The sequence below is a fragment of the Drosophila eugracilis genome, unplaced genomic scaffold (genome assembly GCF_018153835.1).
Source record: "Drosophila eugracilis isolate 14026-0451.02 unplaced genomic scaffold, ASM1815383v1 contig_1786, whole genome shotgun sequence".
NCBI lineage: Eukaryota > Metazoa > Arthropoda > Insecta > Diptera > Drosophilidae > Drosophila > Drosophila eugracilis.
In genome coordinates, this window is record NW_024572628.1 from 44,012 (window position 1) to 68,907 (window position 24,896).

At 38.8% G+C, this 24,896-nt stretch overlaps 1 protein-coding gene across 1 annotated transcript in view; it reads left to right on the plus strand.

Moving 5' to 3' along the window:
• The window catches only part of LOC108118113 (coiled-coil domain-containing protein 40-like), a 58,252-nt gene extending 34,561 nt beyond the window's left edge, over positions 1–23,691 (plus strand). The window contains exons 2-3 of the mRNA XM_041817654.1: positions 22,573–22,781; positions 22,834–23,691. Of these exons, the coding sequence (XP_041673588.1) occupies positions 22,573–22,781; positions 22,834–23,637 (1,013 nt within the window). The 3' untranslated portion in view covers positions 23,638–23,691. The remainder of the gene's footprint in view (positions 1–22,572; positions 22,782–22,833) is intronic.
• Positions 23,692–24,896: the final 1,205 nt, after the last annotated feature.

Sequence of the window (24,896 nt, forward strand, 5' to 3'; positions counted from 1 at the left end):
GTTCAGGAATACATTTCAATATTCCTAAATAACGGATAAGGGGGTCGGAAAACTAATTATGACACAATTGTCACATTTTATTACTATAATTTATGGGTTTATGATTTCTGTGCCAGAATCCATACTGACTAAAAGGTCCTGCGGGGTGGTGAAGGGAAATCCTTATCACAGGAGACGACGGATAATGGGTTTCGAGGTGGGGGAAACCATGTTTTAATCACTAATGTGACAGGTTAATAGCCCATAAATCTGTGTCAGAATCAGCTTTAATTACCTACTAATCACAATAATGAGATTTTCTCAATAGTAGAGGAAAGGAATTATTGTTTAATTAGAGTATATATATTAAACGCAAAAAAAGATTCTTATTAATAATCATCATGTCTGTTGACAAGTTTGGACATTTTTGTAATGAAAGGGAGCGATCGGATCATTTAAAAAGAGGTGTTAAATTAAATGAAACTTTTTTAAATGATACTGATGGTAATCTAAACGCTCAAAATAAAAGAGTCAAAAACGCCATTAAACCCTTAGATGACAACGACTTGACCACAAAACAATATACAGATGAGTGTGCAGAAAGTTGGGGGAAGACCTAAGAAAACTTGTAAGTCAAAGTATTAATCGTCGATATACAAAAATTTCAAATCTCGAAAATAAAATAGAGATCTATAAGAAGAGAGCAGATAGTACAAATCAAATATTTGAGAAAGTTCTTGAAAAGATAAAAGTTATTGAGGACTATATTTTTAGGTATGTAACAAAACCGACAGCGATACCAAAAAAGACAACAATTGAAATAGAAGGTAAACGAGCAATTGTAAATGAATTGCACGGACCGTCTCGTAAAAATTTTCAACGAAGACGAGCCATTACGAAAGGAATAAATGATTTGTGGCAAGCAGATTTGGTTGAAATGAGGGGTTATTTAACATCTAACAAGGGATTTCGTTACTTATAAAATGTAATTGATACGTTTTCTAAATTTGCTTGGGGTGAAGCACTACAATCAAAAAATGCCAATGATGTTTCCCAAGCAATGGAGAAAATCTTAAAATCAAGTCATGGAACACCAAAAAATGTACAAACAGATGATTGAAAACAGTTTTTTAATACAAAATTTAAACAATTAATAAAACGTTATGATATAAATCATTATTCGACGTTCAGCACTCTTAAGGCATCAATTGTCGAGCATTTTAATAGAACACTCAAAGAGTCAATGTGGCGTGAGTTTAGTTTCAATGGGAAATATAAGTGGATAGATATTTACAAAAATTTGACATTTGATTACAATAATAGGGTACAAATAACCATAAAAATAAGCCCATTCAGTGTCAACACATCTAATGAAAAACAAATATTACTAGATTCATATAATGACATTAAGATATATGTTGAGAGTAAAATACGAAATGGCGATCACGTTCGTATCAGCAAATATAAACATGTCCTTGAAAAAGGGTATACACCGAATTATACAACAGAAATCTTTAAAATTAGAAAAGTCAATAATACATTCCCCAAAACATACTTACTTGAAGATTATAAAGCTAATCCGATTCAGGGTGGGTTATATAAAGAAGAACTCAAAAAGACTGAATTCCCGAACACATTTCTAGTTGAGAAAATTTTTAAGCGAAGAGGTGATAAAGTTTTGGTAAAATGGCTTGGCTTTACAATGGACGAAGCCAGCTGGGTAAATACAGATGAAATTTTATAGTACAAGTACCAAATGAAAAGACAATGTAATATTTAACTTTATGTTTACGCTTTCTTTTACCATCATTAGCACAAAGAACATTCTTATATACCCTATTTGTTGATATTTGTTGTGCCGTTGATCTAAACTTTGTCCTACTACCATATAGTGGAGTTCCAGTGAGTAATACATTTTTATTTGATCAAACGAGAAGGAACACCAAAAACGGATATTAAAGACCTCACTGACTTGATACAGTTTTCAGAGTCTAGTCTAGTGGTATGGAGCAAATAGACGAACTTAGAAAATGCATCAATTTGAACGATTACATATTCTTTCTGATCATTTTTCCCGCTGAGCTTTCCTGCAATATCGATATGGACGGCACGAAACGGGACGTTCACTTTCTGAATGGGATATAATTCAACTTGTAGCTTACCAGACGGGGGTCTAGATAACCTACAGGTAATACAGTTGTCAACGAACTTACCGACGTACTTTGACATTTTATCAAACCAATAATACTCGTACGTTTTAGAAAGGGTCTTTTCCCAACCGAGATGCATAATTGCCTCGTGAACGTTGTTGACAGTAGACCACCTAAAGGACTTTTTAATAATAGGGTGACAACGAGTTTTCCCGTGCCTTTGAATTATTCTGTATAAAGTACCACTACGTAAGTCATAGGTTTTAGCTACATCCTCCGCAAGTTTTCCATTCTCCATCTTCTGACATCTTCTTCTTCTGGGTTTCCAGAGAGAGAAAGTCTACATGAGCCATTCTATCACCTGGTCTGTACTCAATATTGAATTTAAAAACCTGCATATACAACCACCACCTTTGAACTTAGCGCAGCTTAGCGCAGTTAGCGCAGCTTTATTTTTAGAAGCCTTAAGCGAGTTGCAATCCGTATAAACTGTAAAGTGACGATCATGCAGGTAATGGCGGAAGTACTTCCTAGAAATGTATACTGCAAGCGTTTCCAACTCATATGAGTGGTAACGCGATTCGGCAGGCGAAGTTCTTTTGCTAAAATACTCGATCACTCGAGGTTTGTTCTCAACCCTATGCAACAAAATTGCCCCATAACCGTCAGCAATTGTGTCAATATGTAGCTCAATCGGAAGAAGTGGGTCGAATATAGTGAGTACGGGTTCCTTTGTCAAGATGGAAATTACTTTTTGCCGTATTTGCTCGTAAGTCGGGTTCCACTCAAACGAACACAGCGAATACAGCGGTTCTAACAGCTGTGAGAACTGAGGAACAAATTGGATAAAATAGGAAACAAGACCAATACACTGTCTCAGCTGTGTTACGGACTGCGGGGGTGGCAGATCTGTCAAAGCTTTTATTTTACTTGGATTGGGTCTTATTTCACCTGCTTTAACTTCAAACACCAAATATTCAACCCAAGATTTAAGAAAAAAACATTTTGTGATGTTAAAAGGGGTTTGCAAAACTACTTCAAATCCTTCGAAAGCTTCATTACATCGTCCATGTAAGCGGTAACATACGAGTGAACAAGATCACATAAAGCGCTATAATTGGCTCGTTGAAAAACATACAGGGCATTATTGAGCCCAAATGGCATAGTTACAAACACATACTGTCCGTCTGGGGTAACGAAAGCAGTTCGTTCGATCGAATTCGGGTGTTTAATAGACATTCTAACTTGTTATTTTTCCTCTACGCTTAATCTGTTGGGGCGTATCTGTCACAGTCTTGTTTTGGTCAATTAATCAAATCTCGAATTGCCCTGTAGTCACTCGTCTTTGTGTTATGCCGTTTATAAACGAATCAGAATATTTTTGTAACAATAATATTAACCTATCTTTATCTAAGCCACACAGATCGGTATCAACATTGGACAAGCCGGGAATACAATCTGACGTCAGAACAGGCAATACAGTTTTTTCATTAAACATTGAAAGTGAATTATATGTAAGTGTGACACCGATACCCTGACTCAAAATTTTTGATGTAACTATCCTGAACTACAAGGAAAAGTATTTCAAAGGAATGGTCACAAATCATAACATTGGCCAAAATCTGTAGGGTGCTGAAAACCGTATTACTACCAATACCCCTTAAAATAACTACGTTATTTATTCTGGATCCAGACAGCTTCAGCGAGACGGCTTCCTTGATGAGCGAGCACTCAGCTCCAGATTTAAAACAAAATTGGAATGACTCACCAAATTGTTGAAAAGTTCCAAGTGGTTCCAGTACTGTGCGCAGATTGACGTCTTTAACAAAATCCCTCTTCACCGGCATTGGCCGCTCCTGAAGATCCAGACACACGGAATCAACGTGTCCTTCCTTTCCACACTTAAAGCAGCAGTGTCCAGAGCGCTGGTTACTTGGTTGATTATGTCGCGTGAACACACCATACGAGCGGCATTCCGCCTTCTTGGGTATCTCTTTGCCGCATTTGTGACATCAAATTTTGAAGAATTTTGTTTTCTTATTAGCAGGGGCTGGCCCCGCTGGACCAGCATCAAAAGTAAAAGCTTTTAATTCCTGTTTCAGCTCGTTCCGGGAATTAAATTCTGTAGTAAAAGCCAAATGTACCAAAGCAAATGAAAAAGCAATTTTCTCTACAGTTAGGGACTTCCACCTGGCCATCAGGGATGTAACTATTCTACTTCCATACAGTGACAATGATTCTCCCTCAGTTGGGCGACCATCGAGCAAATTCATGACAGTTGCAGCCATGGTCTCCGTTCCGGAGAAATACTGCAAGATGCACGATTACGGTTGAAGCTCGGCAATACAACGGTACTGCGTCATTCACGGCTCGCTGAACTACTTTTATGAGTTCCGAGAAAGTACGATTTTGGGATTCCAAAAGCAATTTTAGATTATTTTCACTTTCGGCTTCAGGCCTCGGTAATCCCACTTCTTATGTCGTGGATTCACTTAAATTATCCTCTGCCTCTGGCTGCTTTTCGAGCTGCTTACAACAGAAACGTTTTCTGGCGCGTGATCTCAATCAATGCTAGCTTCCCTTTTCTTGTTTCTATTTCGCTATTGCGTTTTGAAGCGTCCACCTGCATCCTTCTATCTCACTCAGACCAGCGCAGAGACTAACGTTGACGACAGAAACTGTCGCCTCGATTTGGAGAGCGAAGAAACAGCTCCACGATAACTGCTTTCAGACAAATAATTGATAATTTCATCATATATTGAAAACTAAAAACAAGTCACAAAAAAAAACACTGAAATAAAGAACAAATAAAATAAACACATTTTTTTTGTTAAAGTAACGTGCGCAACGGATGCCGTAATATGCGCCTAAAAGATGTTTACAAATTTGATGCGTGAGTGTGAAGTGACACTTTATTAGGATAAGCAACTTCCATCAGAATCCATTCTGATGGATGGGACCGACAGACAGATAATGGGTTTTGGGGTGGGGGAAATTTAATTGATAAAAAAATAATTAATGTTACAGTTAATTGATAAAAACCATTAATGCCATTAATTGCCCATAAATCCGGCCCAGAAGGTGCTTTTTACTACTAATAGCGTTCATACGGATCGTGATCACATTTAATTGCCTATAAATCTGGCCCAGAAGGCGCATTTTACTACTACTTGTGACCACAAACTCAGAAATTTTAATAAACAACAACAAAGTGAGCTATTGTTATGGCTTCTGTGCCAGGATCTGAAACTGTTTATGGGGTGGGGTAAACCAAAAAGTCCGAAACACTTGAAACATTTTTTAAGACGTTCCCACTGTCAGGAAAATACAAAAAGCAAATTCAATTAAAATCATTAATGTGACAGTTAATGGAAATTTTCTATTTACTATTTTCATTTTCTATCTTCTGAAGGATCTGCGTCACACATGAGTTTGTTTCTTTTAACGCTTTGGACACTCATTTAACAATCGGACATTATTAAGTTGGGTGTCCAGCGCCGTGAGTAAAATCACCAAGCGCCGGAGCACCTAACGAAAATCATTTTTAGCCTGCCGCATAATAGGTCTTATTTTCCTTTGAGGCCCCCGACAACTTTCACAGCAGTAATGAAAGCCGAAATCGCGTCGGGCCAAAACGTCCGATACGGTGGCACGAAGATTGGCACATTTGGCATGAACCACATTTTTGCAAAGCGAACACAAAACGCTCGGCTGGTTCGTTGTGATTATTTTATTACATGATTTTATATAGCAGAAAATTTCAGACATATTGAGAGATAATTATTATTTTAAGACACTATTTAATCGAACAAAGCCCACTGTGCGAGAACGGAAAAGAAGCGTCAGCTAAGGGAATAGACTAAAACCAAGATAGGTTTTAGATATGCATACAAGAAGAAAAGAGAAAGTGCGGAGGATATAGATTAAAAACAAGATAAGGTATAGATAAGCACACGAGAGAAGCGCGAGCGGGAGAGGAACCGTTTAATCGCAAAAGAGAGAGAGAGAAAAAATAATGTGAGGGCAATTTAAGTAATTTGAAAGTTTAAACAAAACTTGAACGGTACACAGTTTAACTCACTGCGCAGAAGGCAAACGGATGAAGTTTATATTAAATCAAATGAAATTAATATAGGTTTAAGTTAATATTAAAAATAATCAAGCAAAGATATACGAGAGTAAGAAAACACGTCCGTTCGCTTCGAAAGAGAAAGAGTGTGAGTTGTAACGGATACCGGCTCAACTACCCTTAGCTGCAGGATCTCGTTGATGTGAGCCTGGAATATTAATCGACGATTACTTAAACGGTTGTGCAAAAGATCAAGGTCAACATCATAATTCGCGTCACAAATCACCAACGCTATCACAGTCTCCAAGGCTGGCTTCCGCAGACATGAAATGAGCCACCTAAGTTTTTCCATCACGGCCAAGTAAGGATGGCTGTCAATTGTCGTATTTAACAGGGCGCTGAAATCCGGCCACTCGGCATAGCCACCGCTGAATGTTGGCATCGGCAACGGGGGCAATGACGGAGCAGGCATATATGGGGTGGGGGAAATACCAGCACCACTGGTTCCATCCAACGGCGTAAAGTGGGCAGCAACTATACTGGAGCCCTTGGCAACTTCCACGTTCCACATAATCAAAACGTGCTGTGATCACGTCGGGGACACCAAAATGCTGAGCAACTAAGAATTTTTAATTGCTATGGAATAAATAAACCGTGGCAGTTCAATTTCGAAATTTTTTTCAGAGTTCAAATCAAAACCAAATCAACTCCTCAAAAAACACCAAAACCAAAACCAAAACAAAATAGAAACTGCTGATAATCCCTTCGCTGTTCATCTGTCTTTGTCTTTGGCTGCTTGGACCAACAATAGTCAAGCACCACTTGTTTAATTCTCCTGAGCAGCTCTGTGAGCCCTGTTAAGTACCTCAGTTAAGTAGCTTTTCCGTGCCCTCAATGACAAGTGTTTTGATGACTCTTCACTGTGAATAATGGCTTGATCTGACTCCTTGTCGCGACAAAGCGTCCGCCACACAGTTTTCTTTCCATGGCTTATACATAACCTTTGGACCATTTTCTTTAATGCGGATTAAAAGGATTGAGTTTTGAATGAGGATTCTTATCAGAGACCGCAAATATAAAGGGCTGATCCGTAAATACATTTATGGCATTTTTCCCAGAGAGGTATAATTTAATTCCCTATCTTTCAGCATTCTGAATATGATCGTTATAGGGAAATAGGCCTAAGACAAGACTACACCTATGCCAAAGGATGAAGCATCAGTTATCAAATAAAAATCTGGGGAATGAAGGGTAATGGCTGACCCTCCCACCTTTACCCTTCAGTATCTCTGCCAAAGGTCCCGCTGTTGATGCGAAATCTGTGATCAAGTATCGATAGTAACTTGCTAAGCACAAGAACGATCTTAGCTCGAACCATTTACTTGGCTGCTTAAACTCCTTGATGGCTTTTACCTTGACCTGGCTTGTCCTAGTACCCTCCTTTGTCACAACAAAACCAAATCGACACTTTCTTTAAAAAATCTGACTTTTGTATGGACACTCGTATGTTGGCGTTCTGCAGGCTCTTTAATACATGAGACTCTTCAGTTTCTGAAAAGACAATAACACACACACACACCACATTCTTCCTGTTATGTCCCGTAGAACATCCGTTAACCGAAAGAGAAGTTTTCTCCGCATCCAATTAAGTTCTATCTGGTAATAGAAAAAAAAATTTGGCCTTTCCCAGATTCGACAGTCTCATATTTATTCTCGGAATTGGGTATCTATCGGCAATAGTTTTCAAATTTAATTTTCTAAAATCGACTACTACTAAACGTTTATTGGGCGATCCGGAGGCGTTGGAGCCTTTTTGACTTACAAGCCATATGGGGTTATTGTAGGGAGACCGAGATTGTCGAATAATGCCATTTTTAGTAGGTCTTTGATCTCCTGATTGACGAAATTGGCCACCGGAAACGGGTAAAGCTTTGAATATACTGGCTCATTATCTTCTGTCCGAATAGTCGCTACAACGTTTGTGTTGAACAGATCCCCTCATCTTGTTACGTATTATGAGAGCAGCCTAAAAATGTTTAGAACTACCGTCAAACCGCCTGAACAACTCATATGATGCTAGTGCTGCCTGTCGCAAAGAAACATACTTTCCCCAAGGCTCTTTAAACTCTGCAAATGATTTTACCGCATCATGGCCTTCCTCACAAGGCATATTACCGGATACAGCAACAGGCAAGTATACTCGAATATTAGTGGCAGATACTGTCAATTTCTCTTCAAACTGCACCCGAAACCGCCGCCGTTCGTCGTCATGCTCTTAGCTCATACCACCGTTGCATTGTTACCTTGCACAAAGGTAATTTAAGGCTTCATATAGTTTTTAAAACTGACATATGGAAATGTGCGGCTAAAGGGAAAAAGGAGATCTTGCGCCTCCTTGTGCAGTGCATGTGGGCGGACGGTGGCCCTGGGCAGGAAAAGTATAGCAGCTGGAGAAGAATACGAAGCGTGCCGGATAGCCTACCGACAGCATTAAGCGGTCACGATTCCTGTATCAGAAATCGATACGCGAGCCAAAGCTGGCGAAGAAAATGAAGAAATCCCATGTCGCATCTTCGTGGAAGCAAGCGAAAATGGATTTGCCGCCTGTACTGCAGTCTACTGGATGGCAAAACTTAGCTATCTTCTCTAAAACTGACATCCATAACACGCCTTGAGCTTAGGAAGCAGTGCTTGGAGATGGGATAGCTCAGACTATGAAGTTCTCACTGAACTCGAAGCTGAGCACACGAACATTCTGGACCGTGACTCGAGAACCATTTTGAGCTGGCTGCGATTGGACCAGAGTATAAGCCAAATCATTGACAGCACTAGCGTCACTAGCATTAGGTAACTTCCTCCCAAAACGTCGCGTAGTCAAGACCGCGGTGAGTCTTCTATGGTCGTACGCTCAGACAGAGTTCTACCAGAGGGATATGCAACTAATTTTAAAGGGAAAACAATTGACAAAAAATCTGCTATACAAGCTCTCCATATCCTAGCCTTCCATCAACCCTTTAGCTACACGGGAGTGTACACCAACATTCAATTGGCTAGAACAGAGTTACGAAAGGCGTTCGAAGACGTGGACAAGAATCAACTCTCCCGCGAGTTCACTAGACCCCAGATGACATGGAAGTTTATTCCACCCACATATCCCCACGAGAGTAATTTGCTAGATCCCTGGCGGAATAAATAAGTAGGGAGTGTTGCGATAGATAGTGAACTGCTCCCACAACCTCTGGCAACTAGCTGTAAGTCCTTGATTTTAACTCTCTGTTAAGCTGTATGCTTGGATGTTAATTTTCTCTAAAGTAAGGTGCTCAGATATTTCCCTAGGAATTAAAACTGGCGGTAAAGTACCAGTGCTAAACCAATCCGAGCATCCGCAACGGATTATTTTCCCCTATTTAAATTTTAATTTACTTGACACTAAAGGGTTCTTCTTTACCCAAAACTAAAATTCAGTGTCTGAGAAGATATGAGTGTTCCTTACTTTACCAAAACAATAAGTGCACCCGAATCATTTGTGCGTTTTCGGAACATAGAGTTTGATCGGCACTCTAAAATAAGGGTAGGTGCCTTGCACCGCTCATTTTGAATGTGCTCTTGCGCACCAACTACTCTGTTGTTCAGGCACCCAAAACCCTTACAACAAAAGAAGGGAGTGACTGAAACACCCATAAATTATTGGGATTTCCTTCCTTCCTTTCAAAATTATTCGGTCAATCCTCAATGACCTGCTCATGCAATAAAGCTGAAGACACCCGAAACACTCGGATGGGTGTTTCAAACACTGATTTGTGCGTTCGGGTGTGTTACTCTTTTCTTGCTGTTCGTGAGTGCGACAAACACTCGAAATGTATTATATAAGTGTGATTCGGGTGCCGAAAACAGACATCCTTGACGTTCTCTGGTTTCTACATTTGTTTCCCCACTGTTTACCCACCCACAGGGAAGATCGGAAATTCATGATAGAAAAAAGAAACCTATCCATGCGGGCAAAAAGATAAGTTATTTTGCTGTTGAATGTTGCTCAATGTTAACAAAGGGCATTATTGTCTGCACACAGTGAACTTTGTGTTGAAACTTTTGGTCGTTAATTTTAAAACGTTAGTCAGTTGACCGAAAACTTTTTTTTGTATAGATGCGACTGAAGACATTTATGCGCATACTCTGGCAGGGGGTTTTGATTTTATGCTTAAGGATCTTAAAAACTCTGTCGAACGCTTGGAAAAGGTCGAGAAGTATCGCATTGCAGTATACTCGATTTTTAATGGCGTGGCGTATTTCTGCAGTTATTCGGTTACCTGCTCGCGGTACTCAAATAATTTGCATTTCTAAAAATGTTTTGAAAAACATGCTAAACTTATAGTACGATTATGCCTAAGTTCTCCAAGTTTTGGAATCATTCTAATGATTGATTTGTTCTAATTATCTAATTCAAAATTCCGTTGAAGCTCGGCAGCATTATTATAATAGTTAGCGTTATTAGTTCCGACATCGATTAGTTTGATTGTTGGGAGGCGAGCATCTGATTTAGGATGTTTTGATTTTGTCCCACGTTGTGCATGGTGTTTTTCATTAAAGATATGAGGTGCATCATATTCTTCTGTAAGGTGAACATCATGTCCTCGATGTTACTTTGGTAGCTTCCAGTATTCTGATCACTTTGTTTATTACCTGTAAATTCGTTAAGTCCCGTTTCTAGTGTTTGATAGACCCATTGATGATCTGCCTGCTTTGAAGGTCTTGACCCGGAGTTCTTTTGCGTACTTCTGCTGTAACTTGCTGCATTCAACTCTGGGCATAAGCTCATTACATCCGGAGCAGAATCTATAGTTAGCAGTGTGGTTTTCTCCGGAACTTATGCTTTTTTTGGTACTTGGATCATCTCTGACGGCAGGGCAATGACCGGTATGGTGATAGTCTCTGGAAGCTACGCAAAATAATTGAAAAGCATAGCCGCAAACTTATGGATCTGTAAGATGATGATTAGTTTAGTTATTTCCAGGTTTTAGAATCATATAAATTATCGATTCCATTTTTTCTGGGTAGCAGCCATGAGACGTAATCCCGTTGAAGAGTTTGCAAATAGCCTCTATACGCTAGTTCGGCAGGAGGTAATAAGTCTTAAACCCTGTCTCAAGCTCGATCTTGAAGAGTGGTTGCGGCTTTTTATTTTTATTTAATATATTAAAGATATTTCTGACGGGGAATTCTTTTGTTTTAAAGCCACTGCTATGTCACCGGGGAGAACATGGGGTTCAATACCTATTAATAGCACTTACAAGCATTTACTGCTATTGGTATGAGTCGGGTCCGCGCACTCGGAGAGACAGTGCTCTCACTTTTCGGTTTCTATTATTTGCACACGGTTTGTTTAACTAACTAAGTGAATTATTCATGCAAATTTTAGTTTTAAAGTAGAGTTCTTTCGATGGATAGGATTTTAGATTATTATGAGGCTATTTTTTATTCATTTTGTTGCTCTGTTTAATCATCAAAGATTTCTCATCGAATGAGGTACATTAGCTTTAAGAACGCATTTAATAAGTCAAAAACAAAAAATTATCCTTAGAAATATAAACGATAAAAACAACCTCCTCCCTCTTACCGAATACAATAAGAGCTCTTATTATTTATTTAACAGGTGTTTTCCTATTATCCTCATCGGTAGGACATAATTCGACTTCTATAGTCTCCTCGTTCTTATAGATGTTGTTCTCCATGGTCATTTTATTATATATTGTTTTTTGTTCTTATTCATATTTTTTTGTTGTTATTAGTTGTTTTTTGTTGTATGCCAGTTGTTGTAAGTTCCGTCTCACTGTCTTTGCCTCTTTGTGTTTCGTCTTTCTTTCTTTTTCAAAAACATTTGTTATGTGAAAAATAATCATTATACGAATTATAATGATCGGTAGAGATACATTTCTGTTTGTCTGATGTTCTCTCCCATTGGTTGTATTGAGTAGTGTGTTTTCGCTGGTTCTGGACAGACGGTTAGATGGACAGACGGACAGACGGACATGGCTCATTCGTTTTCTCTATTTATCCTGATCAAGAATATATATACTGTATAGGGTCGGAAACGCTAACTTGCTAACTTTTCTAATTTTAAAGATTTCTATTGTGTCGGTGTCGAGTACCAGTATATCCTTTGGAGAGAAAAGCCAGATACGCCGGTCAAGGAGTTCAAGCTGACAACATTGACATACGGAACTTCAGCGGCACCGTTTCTAGCCGTCCGTTGCCTACAGGAACTGGTAATCAAATTTTGCCAAGACAATTATCCCTTGATGAGAACAATTAAAGAGGATTTTTACATGGAAGATCTCATTACTAGTGGTTGCACAATCGGGGAATGCATTAGGATACAAACACAGCTAAGAAACATAATGGAAAAGGCTGGCATGAACTTACGGAAGTGGGTGTCAAACGATGACAAAATAATCATTGGAATTAAAGATGGAAATGCAGCGGAAAAAATATCAATTAGTGTAGACGAATCACTGGAAGCCCTTGGCCTGCAATGGCATCCAACGAAGGATGTGTTCACATTTTTAGTTGACTATTCAAAATTAGGTCGCATTATAAAGCGTCTAATTTTGTCTCAACTAGCAAGAATTTTCGATCCACTAGGATGGTTGACACCCGTTACATTACAGGGTAAATGCTTCATTCAGCTGCCTGTCACATGGGACGCAGAACTGGAACCTGAACTGGCTAAAATTTGGGAAGATTATGCAAGTGCACTTTCAGACTTAGCGGAAATTAAGATACCACGCTGGTCTGAAAGCTCAAATACTGCGGACATAGAGCTCAATGGATTTTGCGACGCCTCAGAAAAAGCTTATGCAGCCGTGGTATATTTGCTGGCTGCAAAAAGTAAACTAAATCCAATAAAAAACAAAAAAACTATTCCCAAATTTAAATTATACGCAGCTCACCTCCTAGCCAAACTACTAGAGAAAATACAAGTAACATTAGGAGTTCACACAAAAACACAAATTACGATAGCTTGCATACAGAATAGGCGGAGCCAAGACAAATTCGTTAAAACTCGAATAGAAAAAATAAACAAAAAATTACCTAACGTGGAATGCAACTACGTAAAATCAGAAGAAAACCGAGCGGATGTGACTTCGAGAGGAATTTCCCCAAAATTCTGGCGACTTGCACGAGTTGGTGAAATGGAAACCATCACAACCAATGGCCACAATTTAAAACAACCGAACCCATCTTAGTTTCGAGTGTAACGACAAGCGTCAACCACCTGATCCCGCTTCTAAATGGCTTTTAAATAAGCTAAAAAGTGTAATGGCTTACTTCACGCTTACTACGCTTTATAGCAAAACTAAAAGGAACAAGAGGAAACGCTATAGTCGAGTGCCGCGACTATAAGATACCCGTTACTGTTTTACACAATTTTAAAATATTAATTTTGCTAGTGGAAATTCACAAGGCGCCACCTATTGTCAGAGGAAGTATTGTGAGTATGCTTATAGTGACGTCACTGCCCATGTGAGGCCTTATAACCTTAATTTCTTTATAAATAGCGAAATAATGTTCCGATTTTTAAAATCTTTGGTAAATCGATAGATATTAACAGAAATAAGTTATACAGGGTCAAACGAAGGCATTCATAATAATGTTATAGACGCCACAGTTTTCCGCGGTTTGTGGGCGTTAGAGTGGGCGTGGCCGGATGCAACATCGTGGCAAGTTGCAGAGACATCTCTTGAATACGTGTTCCTAAGCAAAATTTTGTAGCTCTTATACCTTTCAAGATTTTTGCATTTTTGGTTTTTCGGGTTTTGTGGGCGTTAGAGTGGGCGTGGCTTCATCGGAAAAAACCAATTCGCATTGGGAGCATTATTAAAACCTACATGCTTGATCCGAACTTTCTATCTCTTATAGATATCAACTTTTCTAGAAAATCCGAAAACCGTCTTTTGAGCCTTGTGGGGGTATGGGTGGTTGTGGCCGGATAGATGCGCTAGCATCTAAAGATTATACTTTCTGAATTTCAACTTTCTAGCTCCAATAGTTCCTGAGATTTAGGTAATTTTAGTTTTTTGCGATTTGTGGGCGTTAGAGTGGGCGTGGCAGGATGCTGTAATAAACTTGCGCTGTCCCGGGACCTCAAGAATCTTCATGGTTAATCTCAACTTTGTATCTGTTATAGTTCCTGAGATCTCAGCGTTCATACGGACGGACGGACGGACAGACGGACATGGCTCAATCGACTTCGCTATTGATCCTGATCAAGAATATATATACTTTATAGGGTCGCAAACGCTTCCTTCTATCTGTTACATACTTTTCAACGAATCTAGTATACCATTTTACTCTACGAGTAACGGGTATAAAAAGGCAGCATTCTCACTGTGGACGAATTAAAAAATGCCCAAACAGCAGTTGTTAAATTACATCGACAGCTAGAGTTTGCTGGAACTCAACGTTTTTTTGGATGGAGATGGTATTCTATGGGTTGGAGGACGGCTTCAGAATGCAAAGATTCCATATGACGTGAAACATCCAATTATAATTGGAAAATCACACCTTTCGTGGCTCATAATTGACGAAGTTCATAAAAAAACCTTACATGGTGGATTGTCACTAATGAGAAGCTACATCCATAGAGAGTACTAGATATTTGGATAGCGGAACTCCATAAAGAAGTACATGCGCGAATGTGTAACCTGCATAAGATACAAACAGAAAATAACCAATCAAGCTTACAAACTCAGCATTAGTTTAGGTCTATAGATGAATATAAGGAGAGCCGCTCCTCTCAAACGGCATAGTACAGTAAATGTTCTCCACGTTATGGTGTATGCAAGGAGCAAGCACGAACGATTATTAAACGGCCTACGTCGGCCCACTTGATTCGCTCGCATATGCGGAGCTAAGACCAAATCCACAGTCTCAAGTGTACGGGATCTTTGTTCCAAAACCCGAGCCATAGTTGGCAGCCATAGTTCGCAGGCTGTCAGGTCTGCTTCCTGCGAGAGATTCTTCCCACTTAACCTTTGTAGCAGTCTCCAGATTTTGAAAGATGATCTGGATGAGGAGGAATCCCTAAATTTTGTCCGCCGTCCTGGAACTCATGAGGGCTTGCATATGACTATTGAATCGGTCGGATAATTCCCAAAGAGTTGCAACGGATCCCGGCTCGACTAACTTTAGCTGCAGGATCTCGTTGATGTGTGTCTGGAATATTGAACGTCGATAACTAAAACGGTTACGCAAAAGATCAAGGGCAACATCATAATTAGCGTCAGTAATCTCCAACGCTCTCACAGTCTCCAAGGCTGACTTCCGCAGACATGAAATGAGCCACCTGAGCTTCTCCATCTTGGTCTTGGTGGGGCAATGGGGGAGCAGGCGTGTACGGAGTAGGTGAAATACTAGCATCACTAGTACTGTCTAAAAGCATAGAGTGGACAGCAACTCTACTGCCCAACTGGATAGCTAAGAGAATTTCCAATATAAATCGCTTCCGATTTCTCTTTGATTTAGCTCCTCCAATTCTTCCTGAAGCGTGGCGAATCGATCACGCAGACGATTCTCCATTGTCTCGAGGGTCATAATGATGGAGTCTTTTTTGACAGGTCACCTTCGCTCGTCTCCGCAGCATCATCTCCCTGCTGGCTTTTACCACAAAAACAACAAGTTTCCGTTGTACTTTTAAGCCGATCACAATAATCAAAACACGCGATAACAATGCGATCACGTCGGGGTCACCAAAATGTTGAGCAACTAATAGTTTTTAATTGATGTAGAATAAATAGACCGGGGCAGTTCAATTTCCAAATGTTATTCCGAGGTGAAATCAAACCAAATCAACTCCGCAACCAAACTACGCCGAAATGAAAGAAGTACAAGCCTAACAACCAAAGCTTCCGGCTACAGCAGTTCTTCAAAAACTCCCAAAAGCGCATGCGCTACAAAATATCAGTAAAGCTCTTGCGAAACTGAGATAACCAACTGCTCATCCGTCTTTCTGTTTCTCTTTCTCCTTGTCTTTTTAAGGACGAAGAAATGGGGAGATGATCCGAGAGGTCAGCATGCGACTCGCATGCGCAAAAACAAAACAGAGAATTCAGCATTCACATTGTTGTTGTCATTGATACTGATCAAATACCAAACAGTGATTTAATTTAAACAAAGTGACTTCTCCCGACATGCTTCCGCTATTGGAAGAGCTATACTTCCAAGCGAAGTGGTTTCAAGGGGCAGGACAGCTAACTTGCTCTACCGAGGCGCAACCGAAGGGGTATGTTGTCCTCCTTGATGAGGAATATGCTGCCTGGTTGTACACGGGGCCATGTCCGATTCTTCCACTTGAACGCTGACCAAAAGACCGGGCTCTCGACAAAGATGGAAATGAAGATGACGACGAAGATGATAATGAGGAGGTGTTTGCGCCTCCACCTACTTTAGTACTTCTATTCCAGCCAACGCCAGCACTGCCGATGAGGACGAGGATGTAGTTGTATATCCAGTTCTATCTGGCATTTTAAAATCCATGAATTTCGCAAAATAAACTGGTGCACCAGCTCAAACGATCGATGTTGAGACGTTAGGTTCGAACATGGGGGTAAATGTAGAACCGAGTTTCCAACAACGCGAACAAAATGGTATTTTGTGGTTTTGACCGCATCTTTTCATAAGACTCCAAGATATGGAGCCTCTCAGGCTTTTAAATCATTTCTTACGAGGATTTTCTCTCAGGCTTTTTAAACTTTTAGGAGCTGCAATAAAATATTACGTTGGGCTTGTAGTTACTGGTTCTGGGCTGTATCCCTGTGGCCGGGTAGAGAGGGCATGTTAACTAGGTGCATGCTCTACTGAAAGTATAAATTGATTTTCCAACAACGCTGATCAAGTGGTATTTTTCGGATTTGACCATAAGCCTCCAAGGCTTGGGATGAAATTCAACTTTGTTTCAATCGAAATAAAGGAACTCCATACCTTAACTCGCTGATTTGACCTCTGAGGAACAGCTGCTCTGCAATTAAAGATTACGATTATAGATCCTCGACTATTTCCATTATTATACAAACGAAAATTGCTATGTAACATTTTGAATAGAAGGGCTTACAAAAGATAAATTTAGCGCTTACAAATGGACGGTTCGACTGAAGACGATCTTTTGCGAGCGGGGCCATAATGTGCTCTAGTAACTTGGGCATTAATCTGAAGCATTGAATGCACTTACTGATGACAGCAGTATTTCTGCCATAAAGCGGACAACAAGCTCTGCGCTACTGCATGTTGAAACTTGCGATGGAAATTATTAATAATGGTTGAGGTTATGAGATACAATTTTGGGGAGAATCATTGGGTGCTTGACATCGAAATCCAGTTGAGAATTTTGAAGATCGCATAATAAAATTTCATTAATCAATTTGATATTCTGAGAGGACATAAATGCAAGCGCCTTACGCGACTATGCTTGCATTACAAAATCCATGAATTTCCGGGCATAAGTTATGCTGTACAACAAGGCGTGGAAAATTCAAACAAGCAACTGTTGCGATCTGTGCCATGTTGTGCTCCAACCAAAACGAATGTAAAGATTGCGGTAAGGACCCATCCCAGTCAAGCTTATCCTTTCATAGGACCAGCATAAAAATATTTAGCTTAACAATGATCGGGGCTATTAACCCCAGTCGTAAAATTTAGTGATGCGGATAGGATGTTGCGTTTGGTTGCTGCAGTCTGTCCACCCGCTTTACATCGTTTCCGCCGTGGAACTTTAAAGTCTTTTCGTAATTCGACATGTGTTTTCCTTCTAGCTCCGCAGCCTCGTTGGAGCATTTGCAATCGTAAAATGTCGCTTGTCTAAGAGGTTTTTATCTTCAATGCTGCCTCCTCCCGAAATGGTCGTAGAATCTGGGCAGTTGTCGAGCTTAGAGGCGGCTCCTAGTCCCGGCATGGTACGAATTCGCCAGAGCGAAGCAAGCAGCATGTATTCGCTATTATTTGGCGACAAGGCTACATGTAGTGTTTTGGACAGGGCTACAGAAACTAAAGATGAGATATGTGGTGGCAAAGGGATTCGGTTACATATGAAGAACGCTGCTAGCATAAACGAAGATGCTTTTCCCACCTTTGTTTTTGTACTCGTTTGTTCCTCCACAACCGTGTTGAACATTGTGTAAAAGTCCGGGCAATTGATCGGTGCTCCGCCAAATCGCGGAAGCTGAATTTGCCGTAGTCCGATAGGCATCGAATTTGATTTAATGGCGACTATGCAATGCCGTTAATTTTGCCATGGACTTTCTTTTCTCTTTTTACTTTGGTTTTACAATATGGTGTCGTAAATTTTATATACGCATCAGATTCCATCTAGCTAGCCGCTCGAGGTTAAGTTGAGAGCAGTCGAAAGCGGAATTCATTCGCTCGACTAAATTCCTCACCGCAACCAACCCTGTCACACTGATGCTGGCGTATCGATAGGTATGTTCAATGAAATGAAGCAACCTTACGACAAGAGCTCCCATAGCGATGTTATTATGCGTTCTAAATGTGCATAATTCATTGGCAGGGTTAACGATTACATAGATCCCCCAACCAAACCACCTCGTACTACACACTAACTACAATCGGTTAAGAAATATCAGGATGTAGCTCTTTCGCAACAAGCGGTTTCTGCGTTCAACATAACATGAAAACCCATGATATAAACACAGACTTAATTATAAACGGCGCTTATACCAGGCAAAAGACGATTATAGATTAATGGAAATCGGTAACCAGCAAAGCCTATTTATAGACTCACGAATAAAAGTCAGAGAATTCCCCCCATCTGACTACCTAGAAGCTATACCAACACTTATATATAAAGGTAAAGAAAATATTTACAATTTAAAAAGATTCAAAATGTCAAGAACAGAACATCTAATCAACGAAGAGAAGACAGATTAAAAAATCTGTATTTATTCTATCATCAGAGCGATCCTCTTACTTTCACAAATCTTGTAAAACATAAAATTAAATTTACCGACGAAAGTCCCATTTATACCAGTCCTTTTACAAAGACAAATTAACGAAATGTTAGAGCAAAAAGTTTTTATATGTTTAATACATATTCACAGAGTGAAAGTCAATGACAACAGACGTGTTTTTATATTGCCGACTTATATTTGTAAACTAGATAGCCCTTGTAGTTGGCAGTTTGGTTCCCGCCAGATTTGCTATACTTCCTTAGCACAGAATCCTCTTTATTTACTGGGCAATCATTTGTATTTTGAAGATCACCGCAGGCAACACATACTGCACGAAGAGTACAGCAGCTTTTTGTATGACCATATCCCTGGCAATTCACGCATTGGAGAAGACTGTTTCTTTTATGAGGCTCCTCCACGGTAATTCTAACATGGAGAAGGTACTGATCTTGTAAATGGGGTGAACTCAGTTATTCTTGGGGTTTTCGCACTAGCGCTAGCTCGATCTTAAACCGTGGCTGTGCGATTTCTGCCCCAGCAAAAATAAGTCGAACGTCGGCTCAATGCCCTCGATTAAAACTTTGACTTCGACACTAACTACGACAACAACCACCACATCAACTGCAGTTTCTGTTTCGTTAGCTCTTATTGACAAATTAGCCAACACCGAAATAAAAAAAAACGGAATCGATTGGTACGTGCAAATAAAAATAAAATAAGCCCACAATCAAAAACAAATGCATCAAAAGTTAACAAGAAATCGTAGCCACTGTGCCAAACAATGCGCTGACAGGAAACCGATTTTCTATTCTCAGTTACCCTTATGCAACTAATAATGCTCAAACACCTAAAGCCAAGCAACTAAGGCCACCACTCATTTTTGTGCAGGCAAAATTTGCAGAATTGGTAAAAAAAAAAACTACATTCCATAAAAAGGGGTAATATTAATGAAACAAAAATACAACTAAACGACTAGCAAGATTACCGATCGGTGGCCAAACACCATGACAACGGAAAAATTAACTACTACACCGACCAACTTAAAAGTTGCAAAGTACTACAAGAAATTATTAAAGGTATCGAAGCAACAGAACCTATTTATGAGATTATAGCTGGACTTAAAGGAAAGGGTTTAAATGTCAAACAGGGTTGGAATATATTAAATAAAAACAAAGTTCCTCAGCCAATGTTCAAGGTAGAGTTAGGTCCTGAAAGTATGAAAAACAATGAAGATCACCTAATCTATAAGCTTCAATATCTATTTCACCGTAGGATAACCGTAGAGGAACCCCATAAGCGAAATGGGCCTGAGCAATGCATGAACAAATACGGCTACACAAAAACTTAGTGCCTGTGGGGCCGCAAATTCAACTGAGGCCTGTCCTATAAACAAGGAGATCCACTCTGACATAAAATGTAGTAATTGTGGTGGAAACCACAATGCAAATTACAGCAATTAGTTTCTCTATAAAGAGTTGAAAAGTCGACTAGGCCAACATAAGCTCGAAATCCTATAACCCGGAACAATTACCCAGGTCAGCAAACCACTGCTGATTTAGTGCGGCAAGCAACATTGAACCAGAGTCCAGAAACTACTGGCCAACATATAACTGTAATCACACAATTGCCTAACGGCCTAAAATCAATGCTGATAACTATAACCAACACAATGGCAATACAGCAACCGCTGCAGGAACTTACCCGCCACCAAAATCTCGTTTTGGAGCTATTAATCAAACAAAAATCACCTTAGATAGTTTTCTTAAAAATATGTTTCTGGAATGCAAAGTGGCATCTCACAGCACAAATTCGAGCTCTAGCAGTTCCTAGGTCAGTAAGACATTAACGCCATGCTTATATCAGAGACACACCTAACAACCAAAAACCATTTTCAACTTAATGGATAGAGCAAACACGTCACCTTTACCCTAAACAGACAAACTTGTCCCCACTATCTCTGAAGAATATTTATATATCATAAACAACTAAAGTAACATATCTTGGATATCCACCTTGACAGACGGCTTACTTGTCGTAGGCACATCGAAGCTAAGAGAACACAACATTAATTAAGAGCAAGAAGCCTACATTGGTTAATAAAAAAAAAAAAAAATTGGAGTACAAGCTACTTCTATACTATATAGTTTTCAAGCCAATTTGGAAATATGGCATTTCAAAGAGTAATGGACAACGTATGCCGAATGTTGCCTAATATCCCTATATGACATAATCTTTTTTCACCTTCCCTCCAAGAACACTTTTAAAAAATTTATGAACAACATGTAACAGAAATAAAATCTGTTCTACCTTTTCTTTCAGACAGGATTGCTTTTGAGGATTTTAATCGGCCATCATATCTCATATCTCTTGGTCCGGTGCAACTGACTTGCTTGCCACCAAACCGTAATTTGATCATGACTTCGTTAATGGTCTTTCTAATTTTTCACTACAACAAATAAGTTCTGCCCGTAACATTATGAATAGACACTGAATAGACACAGCCGTCCTCGTATGTGGTATCTATCATTGGTGCCGTTCCTGCAAAGAGAAAAGTTACCGTTACCAACCAACCTTAGTATTAAGTGTTTCTCTTCCCATCCATGCAGCTCCTTCGATATAAGAGTCTCAGGTTAAAACCAGTTGTTTCTTTAGGTGTGACTTCACTAAACTAAATTCCTTGATTTCTGAATACATTTGGACAAGATTATATAAGTTAACATTACTGAAGGGTAACAAACAGTCGGTAGAAATCTCGTATGATTCCTGGATCACCCTAGTGTTTCTAGCGGTTGGTTTACCGACAAAGTGAGCATTTTTTTTACAGTTAAGTTTTCAGTTCTGTTTTACATATATTTGAATAAAGAGCATTTGCCTTGTGAACTTGACTCCGCCTATCGTCGTCAACTTATTTGCATTCGCCCTCTGAGCTTAAGGCCAGGGGTATTGGGGGGCAGTCTCCCTCTTACCATAAACTGACACAGCAAAAAGCGTCCTGCTGGTGCCACACTATCAGCAGCATACTTCCCTGCGGGCACCGCCACCGGGCCACAAACCTTTTTTCTACAATTTTTATGTGACTTGGATTTGGAAAAGGTATCAAAATTTTGTAGTGCTTTATACTTATTTTTTGTTAAATGTGTTCCCCAGTGCATTGCCTTAACAGGAAAGAGATTACCTTGGTTTTTCACCGTTTGTAGGCGTTAGAGTGGACCGCATGGTAAAACCTTCATGGGCTGCACTAGCATCGCTAAAAGATGTTATAAATTATCAAACAAGTCAATAAGTTATTTAAAGGTTAAGGTACTATTCACTCGTTCATACAGAAATATGTTTACAAACGCCCAAAATATATTTAGTTACATAAATTTTTCCGTTCTTAAGGCAAACTAATTAATATAAATCATATTTTTATTTTCAGAGCTATCCATTATTAAACAAAAGTCACTTAAAATTGACCAAGATTTGGAAATTTCTCAGGGAAAAGCTAAGGACTTACAGATATGCATTAAAAAATTTACTTCGAAATTGGAACTACTTAATGAGAAAATATATAAAAAAAGAATACATCATGATTTTGAGGAGACACAGTTTCAACACGAGCAGGCTGAGTATGCACAAAAGTTAAAGGTATGTTATTTAAGGCTTCATATATATATTTTTAAATGCAATTATTTTATAGTTTGCGGAGTTTGGAATATTAAAGTTGGAAGAAACAATTAATGACCTTCAGAACGAAATTGAACTTTACAAAGATTTCGTCATTGATAGCCATAGAAAAACTTTGTCGTGGGAAACAAAATACAAATTGCTTGAGGAAACTATTCATTGGTCGAAAATAGATAGATCCGTAAAAAGTGAAATTGGTCTTATGAAAACTGAAATACATCGCATGAATATAAGATACGAACAACTTAAACGAGCGCAAGAAAGTCTTGTTTTGGATCTAGAACATTGCGTTATGCACCGCGAACAAATTTTTGTCAATGCATCAGTTAAAGAATATGTAAAAACTAAATTTACGAACATAAAAAATTCTTCTCAAATTCAATTGAGACTTGACGAAGTTCATAATAGGACAAAACTTATCAAGAATGCAATACAACTTTTATCGGAAAAAAACTTGATCGATGATATAAATAAAATTGAACGAATGATTTATATGATACGGAGAATTCAAGCTGATCTCAATGATATCATAAAGGATGATGCTAACATCCTAGATCGTATTGAAGAAGGAGTTTTATCCAAGCATGCCAATTTGGAGCAAATAATACGAAAACAAATGAGAGCAAAAGCATTTCGAAAGCTTAATATATTAAAATCACAGCAGAAAATAGGTCGTGCAGAGGTGACAGTACAACTAATTTCACAAAAACAAAGCGAGCTGAATTTCACTCTCCAGAAAATTGTCCAAACTCTTTTGGAAAACTTCCCTGACAAGAAAACATTTTTTACGAAAGTACTTCACGTACTTAAGGATTAGCATTTTAAAAATTAAATATTTAAACTTTACAGAGTGTAAAATAAACTTTAATAAAATCATAGAAGAGATTTCCCTTTAAAATATTAAAAAAGTAAAGAAGTTTTTAATTAATAATTAGGGAAATATTTGCAAACCATAACCATAAAGAACGATATATGCACGTTGAAGGTCGGAAATTTGTATAAGCATGCAAATTAAATTTATAATAGAGTCGAAGATTAAAAAAATTTTTATTTTATTTTTATTGTGTTTACCTTTTTTTTATTCATTTCACAATTTAAGACACTTAATTTTAGTTAATCTTAACTAGCCCGCTCGTTTGGAGTCCCGAAAAAGAACTGCCCTGGTTGGGAAAATTATTATTCTGATACCTCGGCTTGAGTGAGTTTTTTATCCAAGGAGATTAAAAAGAGTAAAGAGAACAGAGTAGGAAAACAATTGGCTGATGAAATAATTGGGAGTAGATAAATTGATTACTCGACAATAATTGGGTTAACAACTGGCTCGGACTTGATCGGAGCGGAAAATTTATGTCAGCCGACATTTGTTTATAGTAGGCCGGATGTGATCCAGAGTCGATGAGGGGAGTGAGGGGAGATTCTGGTAGCGATGATAGAATCACACAGCGTTCTCACAGGGCTCGGTTTTGGTAAAGGGAGATTTTGCTAGCGAAGCTTGCATTTTCAGCGCTTGCTAAGATTGGAGAATTGTTTATAATTTTCCTAAGGTCTGAATGCTTCCGGGTAAGATAACACTCCTCCTTCTAGATTAAAGCGTCCCGATTCAAATGACGTTGGTGTGATAGCGTTTAGTTGAGCTGCCAAATCTGCTACAACATTCTCTTGGATATTATTTTGAATATTGTTGCTGTTCATGATAGTTTTTAGCAGTGGTTTGATGATTAATAGATATTGTTTAATTTAATTATTAACAATAAAATTATATTATATATACGGAAACTACTGATATTACGATAAGTGCTAGAGGTATTTATGTCTTTCTGATTTGAACAAATGGGTTTAGAATTTTTATATGGTCAAAGGATAATTCCGAATTCTTGGATAATATATATTCTGATATTTCAAAATTGATGTAATTGTGGGCTGTAATAAATTCGAGCATCTTATTATCAATGTTTGTATAGGATATGTTGTTTATTACGGTAGTGCCATTGAATGTAATTAAAAATGTTCTATTTTAATAAGTACCGTTTACCATATTACTAACGAGTTGTATAACATATATTTTTTTATTTCTTA